Genomic DNA, 13,523 nt, shown 5'->3' with positions numbered 1-13,523 from the left:
GTATTATCACTACCTGTCCAATTTCTCTTTCTCCTCGTACTTCTGCAACTTCTTTTTCATTTCTGCTAATTCCCTTTGCAGATTTTGTCTAAAAGCATATAATAAAATTAAAAAATTGCTATATAAATCTTGCCTAATAGTTCGTCAAGTAAATGAAATAACATTGCAGGTTTAAATTAAGGAGTTTTTTACTCGCAATCCAATTAAATAAGGGTAGAGACAAAAACTACCCTATTCTTAACTATGTAGAACTTACACGGAACTAGCGTCATCAGCATGGCTACATAGGTCCGTTGTAGCAGTTGATGTTGTTGGTGTTGCATCAACAATAGTATCCACAACTTCTGATACATTGTCGATGTGCAATGATGTATCTAACTCAGTCACAATCGATGACTCGTTACATAAATGTAACGTGGGAGTTGCATCAGATCGCAACTTGCGTACTCTTGCTGGAGAATACCCCAATAGTTGTTGCTGTAGAGACTTCTCGAAGCACGAAGGTTCGAAGTGAATCGAACATATTCTCCCTAAACAAAACAATGTATATTTTATTATATTCACGTTGGTTGTATCTATTAAATAATAATATCACAAAATACTTTCGCAGTATCATACCTTTAATAACGGAGTTGTCTTGTTTTGCACAGACTTTACGCCACTCTGCAGCAATTGCACTATCTTTTGGATATGAAAAATATTGCACCTTTTTTCCAGGCATATTTTTCGTTTTCCGAGAATGGTTCGTACATCCTTTCACTGCACAGCTCATTTTTTTCTTTGCAATAAATTCACAATTCTCACTAAAACACACTACACAGACGCTAGCCGGATGTAGGTTATCCATACAGCACGTGTATAGTGGCCATATTTCACGAACACGAACCGCTCAGGAAATAGCCGAAGCTGGCCGAATGTGACGTATGCTTGTTGACCTGCGCAGTGGTCTACCACCGGACGAGCATACCCTTGTCCTTATACCATGAGTATCCGTAAATAAAAAGTATATGAAATTACAAAACTTATAATTTTTAAGTTATTATAAACTGAAATCTTATTAAGATGTACATTTGATGCGTTGCATTGATGCCTAAGGTACCGATTTTAAGGACCACGTTTCTTTCTTAGTTATTTTTGCGTTCATGACCAAATGCTGCTGTCAACGATCACCGCAGCATTCAATCATGAATATAAAAATAATCAAGAAAGAAACGTGGTGCCTAAAATTGGTACCCCAGGCATCAATGCAACGCACTGTACAGTCATGTTCATTATAGTTGCGACACTTTTTCTTTGATGGTTTTTGGAATGTAGCCTTGCTCATCGAACGGCAAACGTAATCGGTTGGATCCATAAGTAAGAACCAATCATGTTTTCAGCTCTCGTTCAGAAACGCATCGAAGAAAAAGTGTCGCAACTATAATGAACACGACTGTACATTAATAGCTTCTTTTAGTTACTGAGAATTTAAATTTCAATCACCAGTGTATTGTTGTATTCGTCGAGACGAGCACGCAAAATTCTCGCAAAGGGAAGCGCAAACGCACAACACGAAATAATTAGGTACTTTTGTAAATAAGAACACTGACTTTAATCAGATCACTATGTACACTCAAGGACTTTGATTCTGTCCATGGGAAAATTTTCCAAACTAAGAAATCACCACTTTCTACATATTCGCAGTACATGATTAATAAAACGACTAGAGCTTATTGGTCGTTACGTTAATCATGAACTGTAAGTATGTAGAAAGATAGCGACTTTTCAGTTTGGAAAATTTCCCCATAGACAGAATCAAAGTCTTTGGGTGTACAATTAATTTGTAGCGGAATTATTCAAAAATATTGCTTGACAGCTCTGCGTCCCAAATCAGAACAAAAGCCGGCCGCGCTCCTTCTGTCAAATCGATCGATCTTCCTTTGGCCAGCTTCTCAAGCTCAGCCGAAAAGCGGGCATAACAGTATATTAAAAAATAATAAAATTTAACAATATATCTAACAGTGTGAAATGAAATATAGTTCCTCCTAATATGTTGACAAAAGAAAAACAATGATTCTTACTTTTCCATCTCTTAAGAAAGAATAAGCGATAAGAAAGTTATGAAAATAAAACATATTGCCTATCAACATTTGGGAAAATTTAACTTTTTGTAAAAGTAGATAAATGTTCTAAACGTTTATTAATTCAAAACGATTAGGTGGCTCTAAGATACACACTCAAAATTATTTAAAAGAAATGACAAAATAATGTATATTAAACTGTCAGGGTGCCGTCACTTAGAGAGTAACTTGCATAAACGTAAATTGTGTCGACCAATAACATCGTTTCAAGAATCCGTCTAGTTATATTACGCTTTTGTAATTATGTCGAATCCAACTTCTTGCTGGAAAATACGCTGATGTATGTATATTGGTATCCGTTTCAGGTTATCGTAAATAAGTGTTTGGACGTGCATAACAAAAAGTTTTGTAACCACCGATTCCCATATAGCCGCCAAATAATAAAAAATGAATAAGAATCAAACCAAGGTAAGTTAAAAAGTAGCTTAATGACTCAGTAGCTATTATATTTTTTGTGATTCTTCAACTGTGTTTTAAAAAATACGAAACATTAGGAAATGTGAGATTTTAACATTTTTGTCAGTTTGATTTCTTTCTGTTTAATCTTTATGTATTCAACATAATATCAAGAAAAAAGTGCTAATTAACTTTTTACATGCATGCCTTTCCTTATGGCTATTTTACGAGTACATCTTTAAACTTGTGAACTTTGCATGTTTGGGAATGTGAGTGGCTCTTCCGTGGAGGTATTCCGAAAGTTCTATTGAAAATAGTATTTTTAATTATAAAATTGGTAGCACTGTAACTAACCAGGCTGTGTTTCATAATGTAAGTTGAATTTGTGATTATCGTTGGCTTGCAGAGATTAGCAGAGAGGTTTAATTTCTTGTATTTTAATTCTTTATAAAATAATTGTAATCATGTATTATTGATTAAAATATTATTTACTGACAATAATTTTGACTTTAAAATAGAAATTGAAAAGCACAAGACCTTCCAAAAACTGAAAACTACAAACTGCAAAGTTTGCTGGAACAAAATTTATTCATGGATAAATTTTTTTATATTGCCAATATTGATATTATTTTTTTATAATTTTACACTTTTTTGATTTTGTATGAAATAAGTATGAAATTATATTATAATAATATTTAATAAAAGTCTAACATTTATAAACATGCCAGCTAAGTTACTGTAGCCTCTCCAACTACTTAAACAGAATAAACTTTATCATGCACTATTAGTGCACACAAACGGATATAATCTAATTTACTTACAATTAATGAATTAAAATTAATCAGAACTCAGATAATAATTCGTGAGTTCACGTTATTCTCACAATATGATAAATACGTTGTGCGTGCAAAAGTGCATTACAGTGCCCTCACAATGTGATGGGCGCACACGTGTATGTACGTCTAAAAGGTCGCATGGTGCAATCACGCGTGATGGGAACATTTCACGGCGTGAGGGTAACGTGATAATCCCACCGTGCGCACAAGAACGTATCACGCTGCCCTCACGATGTGATGGAAGCACGCTCTGGTCAATCGCAACGTGATCAAACAAAACCCTCTCATATATTATATTAAATTAAGAAATTTACAAAATACTATACTTCCAATAATTGCCTATTTTTTTCAAGTATTTTTTATGCTTTTAATACTTTTAATGTTAATTTACTAAAGATATTGTAAATAATAATATTATTAACCTTTATTTGTAAATCATAAGAAAAGAATAAAAAATATTGATATATAATGCATTAAAAGTATCCCAAGCAGCACACAATATTTTTTAAATGTTTTTTAATATTTATTTGATATTTATTGTTCATTGTACAATTCATTATAACAAAAATATTTATTAAAAATTTATTAAATACTTATTTAACATTAATTAAATATTTAACACAATGATTTAGAGAAAATATTTATTTAATATTTATTTAACGTTTATTTCACGTTTATTTAATATTTATTTCACATAATAATTTTTTATTCGAAAAAACATTTTTTAAAAACATTAATTTAACACTTATTCAACTTTAATGTTTATTTTATTTTAATTTTTTATTTAAAAAACATTTTTTAAAAACATTAATTTAACATTAATTTAATATTTATTTTACATTAATATTTTATTTGAAACAATAATTTCAAAAACATTAATTTAACGTTTATTGAATACTAATTTAATATTTATTTAATATTTATTTTTTTTTAATAAACGTTCTTTAAACGTTTATTTAATATTATTTAAGTATTTATTTTTTATGAATTATTTAATTAAAAAAATGATTTTAGGAAGCATTTTTTTAATGTTTATTTAATGTTTATTTAATATTGATTATTTTATTTATTTTTCATCTTTAAAATTATGTTTATTTATCATTTAAGCTATTTATTTTTTAATTATATTAATTTAAAAATTTGTTTAAAATTGTTTCAATAACTTCTATAAAAATCAGTAAAAAATTAACTTAATTATATATATTTATATAAATAATATACTTTAATTATATATATTTCGTCTTTTTGATAACATACGAGTATATTGACCTGATCTATCAGTGATGTATATATATTAGCACAAAGTGTTTACAGATTATCACGAGGGATCAGTGATCACAGAGATCAAGGAACGTTCACCGGGGTCGCAACTTGGATGGGTGACCGCGTGGAAATTTCAAAAAAAAAATTCTTAAGAAAGAACTTAATATTAAAAAAAATTTTGTTTAATGTCAAAAGGGGCATAAATCCATTAATTTTAACGTTTTTGAAAAACTTTTATTGCAAAAGTTTTTAAAATGTTTGTAAAAACATTTTTTAAATGTTGTGCTGATTGGAACATAAAAAAAAAAGGGCAATGATTACAATTTTTGAGTGCTGTATGAATGTATGCAAGTAGTATGAGTCTTATTTGGAGAACATTTGAGGTTCATATTGCTTGCACGCATGAGTATCGCACGCGTGCAACCGATGAGGTGCTATTTCATGGGCGTCAGTTGATGCCCGATGACTGACGTGCTTCTGCGTCGACGCTTAGAAGTCCGAATTTTCTAACTTCTAAGCGTCACGGGCGAAGTGGTTCAAAGGGTTGTTTGAAGAGTGTCAAACGAACAGTGTTAGATGCAGAACAGTGTCAAACGAAACCCAGCGACAGTCTTTTTCCGAAGAAAAAGCGTCAAATAGTTCACAAACAAGTAAGCATTCTTATTCATTTAACGGAGACGTATTGAGCTATTTTTTAATGAAGGATGTACGAATATTATTTTTATAAATTACACAAATTACAAAAATAAACTTTTTTAATTTATGTCTAACAGGTAGAAGTTGCAACAAAAATTTAAAAGATTCACTTGATCGTATGACTGAAGTTATTAGTGTTCCACTGCCGTCTGGAAATCTGCCATCAATGCCTCAGGTTACCAAGTTTGACAGTTTTGGTGTCATTGTAGCGACAAAATTAAAAAGTTTTCCAAAAAAAAGCAATGAAATAATGTGCCACATTTTACAAATACTTTGCGATGCTGAATTAGAAGACTGAAATAAACATTGTGTTGCGAACAAAAGTCATTAGGTTTCCAAGGGCCACTTTTTTCACTTGGAAACTACCAAAACCACTCGGCAGCCGTTTCTCGGCAATAATTTTAATAGGTATTTTTTAATGACTTCCATCTCTTGATAGCATTATCAGCACTTATTTCTGTTAAATATAAAAGTATAAAACTTTATACTTAAATAAGAAATACAACACAATGTATATGTTTAAATACACAATAAAATGTTTATTTTATAAGGAAATTTAGTTCAGAAAATTATTACATCTTCTTGTATATACAAATTAGTTTCAATGATAAAATACATTCAAAAATAAAACACTGTTTCATATTGATTTGAATAATCTACTATTAATAAATCTTTAGGAATTGCCATGGTACTACATCCTCTTCATTGAGATAATCGCAAAAATGGTTTCTGATAGTAGAGGAAATACGGGAATTTGTATTTGTTCTACAGAAATTGATATCAGGAATTAATAATAGCGCTGTTATTTGTAACTGTATATCTCCATTCTCCAGGTATAATATCATGATTTTCATCTTCACAATCAATCAATTCCTGACTTCCATGATTTCCCATGTTATTGATATTACTCATTCGTAAAAAAATATGTAAACAAATTGTTGCTTGTACTATCTTAACCACATTTTCTACTGATCCTAAAATACTTTTTTTGAAAATTCTCCATTGGCTAACTAGTATTCCACATGAATTCTTGATCATCCTTCTAGCTCGGCTTAATCGGTAGTTGTAAATTCGTTGTTCTGTAGAGAATCCATCCTTTCCCGAATATAGTCGAAGTAAGTAAAAAGTCAAGGGAAATGCTTCATCGGCTACAATAACGTATGGCAAATCAGGTCCATCTTGTCAGAGTGGCTTAGGTGATGACAAATCCATTGCATTAGCTTCCAATTTTTGGCCAAGTACCAACTGTTTAAATATTCCTCCATCACTTTGTCTGCCAGAAGCTTTAATATCTATTGAGACAAATACGTAATTTGCATCGCACATTGCTAACAGTACAATGCTATGAGCTTTTTTGTAATTATAGTATGCAGATTCACTCTTATTAGGACACTAAAATAACAAAAAGTTAGGTTATTTTTTTTTATTTAAGTTATATAAATCGTAAGAAACATGCACATCAATGTTTACATATTCACTAAAATTCAGTAACAGTAAAAGTTATATTAAAACATACTTGAATCGTTATGTGTTTTCCATCCATTTCCAAAGCTCCTATGCAATGTGGAAATTGCCATTTTTCATTAAAATCCTCAGAGATTGCCAGCTATTCAGCTTTCATTTTAGGTTTCAAAGCCACAAGACATAACACATTCCATATAGCTTGGCATGTTTCATGTATGATATTGCTTACTGTTGTAATCCCCAATAGATATCATACTATCACCAGATGCTAAATATCTGAAATATCAGAAAGAAATCTGTGAAAAATTTAAACCTAATATTTCTAAACTAACAAGGGGAGGACCAAGTAAGAGACCCCTGGATTTTGATCCCAATTTTTTTAGTTATTCTGGAGACGAAAAAAAAGTTTACGTCTCCCAGCGTTTCATTGAATAGGCCTTAGTTTCGAAATAATAAATTTGTGAAAATTGGCCAAACTGCCGCGCGCCATATGAGCTTTCCCGTAACTGTTCTCGCAACCAGTGCAGTCGGCTCCGTGCGTTAGGTGCTTGCTTCACAATCGTAAGATCCGGGTTCGCTCCCGGATGTGCGCAATATTTTTTTTCTTTTTTTTCTTTTTTTAATAAATGTATTTATTTATCTTGATGATATTAATATAGTATGCAAATTTCTAAAATAGAAAATTTAATTTAATATCATTTTCTAAACTTCAATTTAAATTTAATTTGAAGGGAATTTGAATTCAAGTAATAATATTTGAAATAATAAATAGGTAATATATATATGGTACTTTATTTCTTGCGGAGTACACTGCGGACCTCCGCTCCGCTTACAAAGTTTAAACCTCGCAATTATATTCCTCGCATCCTATCCAACACCTGAGAGAGAGAGAGTAAAATCACTCATCCATCCATACATCCACACTCATTCTCCGGACCTCCGTTTCCGCCGCATTTTCCTCTCTTCCTTCCACACTCTCATTCACACCCAACCACCCTCCTCCCTCCCTCATCTCCTCTAATCTCCTCATCCAAATCTCTCCCTCCCCGTCTTCTCCCAAGACCTCATCCACCATCTCCTGCCATCCTTTTTCAACCCCCCAATTCGTGCATTCCTCCCATACGTGCTCCAAAGTTTCCATTCCCCCTCCACATATCCTACACTTCCTTTCTTCATCCCCTTCCCAATATCTATTCCCCATCATCCCGTCTCCTAACCTAAACTTCGCCACTCTCTGCCATTTTTGTTCCTTCCATCCCTTCTTTAGGTACTCTGGCACCCCCTTACCTTTCACCCTACCATACCATAAGTTATGTCTAGAGCCCCTAATTTTCTTCCATCTTTCCTCCTCCTGCCACCTTCTCTCTCTTGCCACTACCTCTTCCCCCCTCAGCTCTCCCCCCTCTCTCATCTTTTCTATCTCAGTTAGGTTCCAGCTCTTCTCCTCGTAAAAGTCTCTCCTTTCCTCTTCCCATTTACCCACTACTTTTCCTACCTTCGCCCTGTCTCTCATTTCCTCCAAACACAACCTTGCCAGCTCTCCTCCCCCTCCTTCTCGCCGGTTTCTTTTCATAGCTCCATGCCCTCAACCCTGCCCTCCCCCTTAACTTTTCCCTCTGCACTTCCTCCCTCACCATGTACCCCGGCGTGTACCTCCCAACCCCCACAATCCACTTCAAGAACCTGTCCTGTATCCTCTCTACCTTTTCCCTTTCTTTCCACCCCCAGATTTCTGCCCCATAGCTAACCACCGTCCATACCAATCTATCAAATAACCACATCCTTCTAGCCCAGTTCTTTCCAAATCTCCTCTTTCCTATTCCCCATACTTCTCTCATCACCACTGCTCCCTTGTTAACTCTCTCCTCTATATGTTCTTTCTGACCCCCATTTGCCATCATTACATACCCTAGGTATTTGTAAGGGAGGGTGGGGCACTAGGTGACAGGGGCACATAGTGACAAAACATCGCTCAGCGCTACTTATATAGTCCCATTGCTATCTATATACAAAAATAAAAAGTTTTAAATGTATAAAGAAATTTGTCGATAAAACAATGGCGCTATGATAGAAAATATGCCGTCGTTATAGGCTTTAAAGTTTTGAGTTTACCAAAATCAGGTATAAATTGCATTTTTTTTAACAGTTAAATGGCAGAATTTCAATATTAATGAAAAATTTTAGTTTAAATGCTGTTTGTGGTAGCATGTTTACTTATTTCTCGTACTTTTGATATGTGTAGCAAAATTATTTGACCCTTGGTATAATTTCTATTGCTTTTGTAATGTTTATCGACCTTCGGGGCAGATAGTGACAGTTTTTGACGGGGCACATAGTGACGACACTGCACATGCGCATCTAGCCATAGGACTCGCATAGCGCTGCACGTCGGTGATATGACGGTTTCTAACCTGTACTATTGTCAACATCAACGATTAATATATCGCTTCAAGGGACAGAGCGACACTTTTTCTGCCAGATTCTTCGTTTCGTACGAAAACGCAGATTAAGTGGAAATTGATCAAAATCGGAGGTGAGACCTTTAAACTGATAATTACTTCAAAATAGAGATCCCAGATTGCGAATTCTATCGTATGCTGCATACAAGCATGAGACAGGATCAGTAATCTGAGATTCCTGTTTAAGAAACTGTTGATTAATATTTATATGAATAATTCTATAGCCACTGGATCTTAAAATGCTTTTTTTACCAAATCAACATGGTAAGAACATATAAAAAAAAAACAGAAAGGAAAACAACAAGCTCTGATAAACTTGAAGCTGGCATCCAGTTATTAAAAGCAGGATGGACTATTAGAGATACTGTCTCGCATATCGGCATAAATCGTCAAACACTGTATCGAGTTTACTCAAAATTAAAAGAGAATCCTAATTCTGCTAAATCTTTTAATTTGAGTTACCAATCCAGATGTATCTTCACTAAAGAAATTGAAGAGAGTATTGTCCAATACTGCATGCAGGTAGCTCAAATGGGTTATGGGCTTACAGTTCATATGGTAAGAGAGCTAGCTTGGCAAGTTGCTGTAGAAAATAACTTACCAATACCAGAAAATTGGAAAAAGGAATGCAAAGCCGGAATAGATTGGTTTCACGGTATATTTTTATTAGTCTTTAAAAATTTTACATTAGCCTCTTAATGTAATGTATCCATGTTATCTTTTTTATTATAGGCTTTAAAAAACGTCATCCAGTTATTTCAATAAAAGTGCCAGAAGCTTGTAGTATTGCAAGGGCAATGGCTTTCAATAAGACTAACGTTGAAATATTCTTCAACAAATTAGAAGAAGTACTTTTAAGGAGTGATTCATTCAAGAATGGATCTCGAATTTATAATTTGGATGAAACGTGCACTTCAACTGTCCAAAATCAGAGAAAAATCGTCTCACCAAAGGGTGTAAAACAAGTTCATCAAATAAAGGGCGCAGAGAGAGGGACATCTGTTACTACATGCGTTATTATTGGTGCTTTCGGTGTTGTTTTACCTCCTGTGCTTATATTTCCTCGAAAGAAACGTATACCAGACTTAATGATAAATGCTTTTCCTGGATCTCTTGGATTAGGAAATGAAAAGGGGTACATGACAAAAGAATCATTTTTCCATGTTATGGAGCACTTCATCAATTGCACTAAATCATCTAAGCAAAATCCTACTCTTTTATTGTTGGATAACGTGGAAACTCATTTTTCTACAAAGACTTTAAATCTTGCAAAAGAAAATGGCGTGGTAATATTTACTTTTCCTCCTCACTGCACTCACAGACTTCAGCCTCTAGATGTGGGAATCTTTGGTCCATTTAAGGTTCATTATGATAACGCTATTAATTCATATCTTATGAATAATCCTGCTAGTCCTCCTACATTATATCGCATAGCTGGTTTTGTCAAAGAGGCACTCTGCAAAGCAGTAACTCCTCATAATATCATAAAGAGTTTTGAAACAACTGGAATCTTCCCATTCAATAGGAATGTATTTCAAGAATCTGATTTTATCATGGCTAGTGTAACAGAAAAGCCTGATTCTTCTAAGGCAGATTCCATTTCCTCTCCTGAAATAATGACACCTACTAACATTCTTGTTGATATCACTGAAGAAGGAATCAACACAAATAAATTTGATATCAATGTTAATGTCAGTGAATATCCATCTGCTTCCTCTTCAAATGAGCCTTCTTTTCGTGGTCCAGCAGATATTCGAGGTTTACCAAAAGCAAAACAGCAAGAAAATAAGCGAAGGAATAAACGAAAAGGAAGATGCATGATAGCAACTGATACGCCTGAAAAAAATGAAATAGCTCAGCGAGAAAACGAAAAAGAATTAAAGAAAAACAAAGCTGAAGAAAGAAGAAAAAGACAAGAACAAAAAACAGTAGAAACTAAGGAAAATCAGAAAGGACAAAAAAAGGTGAAAAAGAATATATGTTTTGATAATGATAACATGAAAAAATCTCAGAAAAAGGAGAATTTATCTTAGTGTCATTAAGACTAAAGAAAGCAAGTTTTTTGTAGAGAATATTATAAAGAAAAATCGGTTTGGAAGCCTGGAGATAATAACGATCGTATTACCTACTAATGTTACATATTTCTATCCAGTACTTGTGATAATTTTTTTTCTGTGATCTGCAGTGATCTTTATATGTTTAAGCAAAACCAAAGAGAGTTTGTTTTATAATGATATATTTAAAAAATATAGTTTAAAAAGATATTATAAAAAGATATATTTTGCTGCCAGCAATATTTTCATTAATTTTGAGATCTGACTGTAATAGGCAGCCATATCTTTTGCTTGAAAATGATATGTTAAATAAATTATATAAATTTATGTATGTGTATCTCTTTCACACCGACATTAAACCTAATTTAAAATTTATTTATTTCAGATAGAAAGCATATTTCTTTATTATAATAAATAATTTTTAAAATGTTTGTAGTTTTTTTCTTCAAATTTATTTTTTTAATGTTACATACGTTAATATAATACCTATGGTATTTAATAAAAAGTTTAGTGATATCTTGCAGTCTCTGATTTTAATGATAATGGAGTTGTCACTATCTGCCCCCGAAATTGTCACTATGTACACCAGCCTGGGGTACGTAGTGACAAATGCAAAGATCTTTTTGACGACGTATCTTTCCTTAAATACGGCTCATAATATTAATATAAAAGACAGATTGTGTTTATATAGGTTAAACGAAAATGTACAAATCAAAATATTTGACTACCAACTTAAAAAATGGACTTTGAAAACGAATTTCCCAAAACTGTCACTATGTGCCCCACCCTCCCTTATTTTCTCACCTCTTCTATCTCTCTTCCTTTCCATTTCCACACCATCTTTTTCTGTCTTCCGCCTCCCCTTCTACACCTCATTATTTTCGTCTTTTCTACATTGACCTCTAGTCCCTTCCGTTCTATGTAGCTTTCTAATGTCTTAATCATCCCTTTCATCCCTGTCTCCTCCTCTGCAACCACTGCCACATCATCTGCATACGCTAGAGAGTATATTTTCCTTCCCTTTACCCTCACTCCTCCCCATCCCTCCCTCTCTAACTCCTCATCTAAATCCGCCAGCAATAGCGTGAATAAGCATGGGCTCAGAGGGCATCCCTGTCTTACCCCTTTCCCCGTCCAAAAGTTTTCCCCTACCTTTTCCCCCACCCTCACTCTACTTAGGGTCTCCTCCAGTACCTCCTCGCACCTCACGACCAAGCTTTCTCTAACTCCCTTCTCCCTCATCATCTGTATGAGGATTTCCCTATCCACCGAGTCAAACGCAGCTTTCAGGTCTATATATAGCACTACCATCTTGCCTTTACTTACTGCCACCCTCTTGCTTATCATATAATTCAGCACGTAAATCTGATCGATTGTGCCTACCCCTCTCCTAAACCCCGTTTGACTTGGTGGGAGTATCCCCTTCTTCTCCACCTCCTCCCTCAATCTCTCCGCAAGTACCGCTGCGTACACCTTGTACGCCGTCTGCGTTAGCGTGATCCCTCTATAGTCTTCAACCCTCTCCCCTTCCCCCTTTTTCACTATCGGCACCACCACCCCCTCCCTCCACTCCTCCGGCCACCCCTCTCCTCTCCACACTCTGTCACATATTTCCCACAGCCATTCCTTTATTTCTCTTCCCCCATATTTCCATACTTCATTTACGATACCATCCCTTCCCGCCGCTTTTCCCTCCTTCAGTTTACTTATCGCCCTTGCTATTTCTTCCCTACTGATATCATCTTCCACTCCTTCTCTTCCCCTCACCACCCCTCTCACCCTCCACTCTACTCCCCCCAACACCTTTCTAAAGTGTCCCTCCCATTCCCTCATTTCGATCCCTTCCGTGACTCTCTTTCTCTTTCTCTTCCCCCTATTTACTACCCTCCAAACATCCCCTTCCGTTCTTACACCTTCCAATTCTTTCTCCCATCTTTCTCTTTCCCTTCTTTTCTTTTCCTTACAATATTCTCTGTATCCCTTCCTCATCTCCTTATATTTCTCCCCATTCCCTCCTCTTTTCTTCCACTTTTTAAACTCTTCCCTTACTTCTCTTTTCATATTCCTACATTCTATATCCCACCATCCTCTCCGCACCTTTTTCTCTTCTCTCTCTACTCTTTCCAATGCTCTTTCCACTCTCTTTTTCAATTTCCTCCAATCCTCCTCAACCACCTCCGAAACATTATCCCTCTTGCCCATGTATTCCTCAAATTTTTTTCTTCCCTCTTCCGT

At 34.6% G+C, this 13,523-nt stretch overlaps 1 protein-coding gene across 1 annotated transcript; it reads left to right on the top strand.

Moving 5' to 3' along the window:
• Positions 1–8,748: 8,748 nt before the first annotated feature.
• LOC120358754 lies at positions 8,749–11,267 on the top strand. The gene is made up of 2 exons (XM_039454005.1): positions 8,749–9,308; positions 9,459–11,267. The coding sequence occupies exon 2, from the start codon at positions 10,032–10,034 to the stop codon at positions 11,265–11,267; it is 1,236 nt and encodes a 411-aa protein (XP_039309939.1). The 5' UTR covers positions 8,749–9,308; positions 9,459–10,031.
• Positions 11,268–13,523: the final 2,256 nt, after the last annotated feature.

This window comes from Solenopsis invicta, chromosome 10, assembly GCF_016802725.1.
Source record: "Solenopsis invicta isolate M01_SB chromosome 10, UNIL_Sinv_3.0, whole genome shotgun sequence".
Classification (NCBI taxonomy): Eukaryota; Metazoa; Arthropoda; class Insecta; order Hymenoptera; family Formicidae; genus Solenopsis; species Solenopsis invicta.
The sequence above is the reverse complement of the archived record's forward strand: the minus strand, read 5'-3'. Positions and strand labels throughout refer to the sequence as shown.

Coding starts and splice junctions, on each gene's coding strand:
- LOC120358754 (XM_039454005.1), top strand. CDS start 10,032: ATGGCTTTCAATAAGACTAACGTTGAAATATTCTTCAACAAATTAGAA.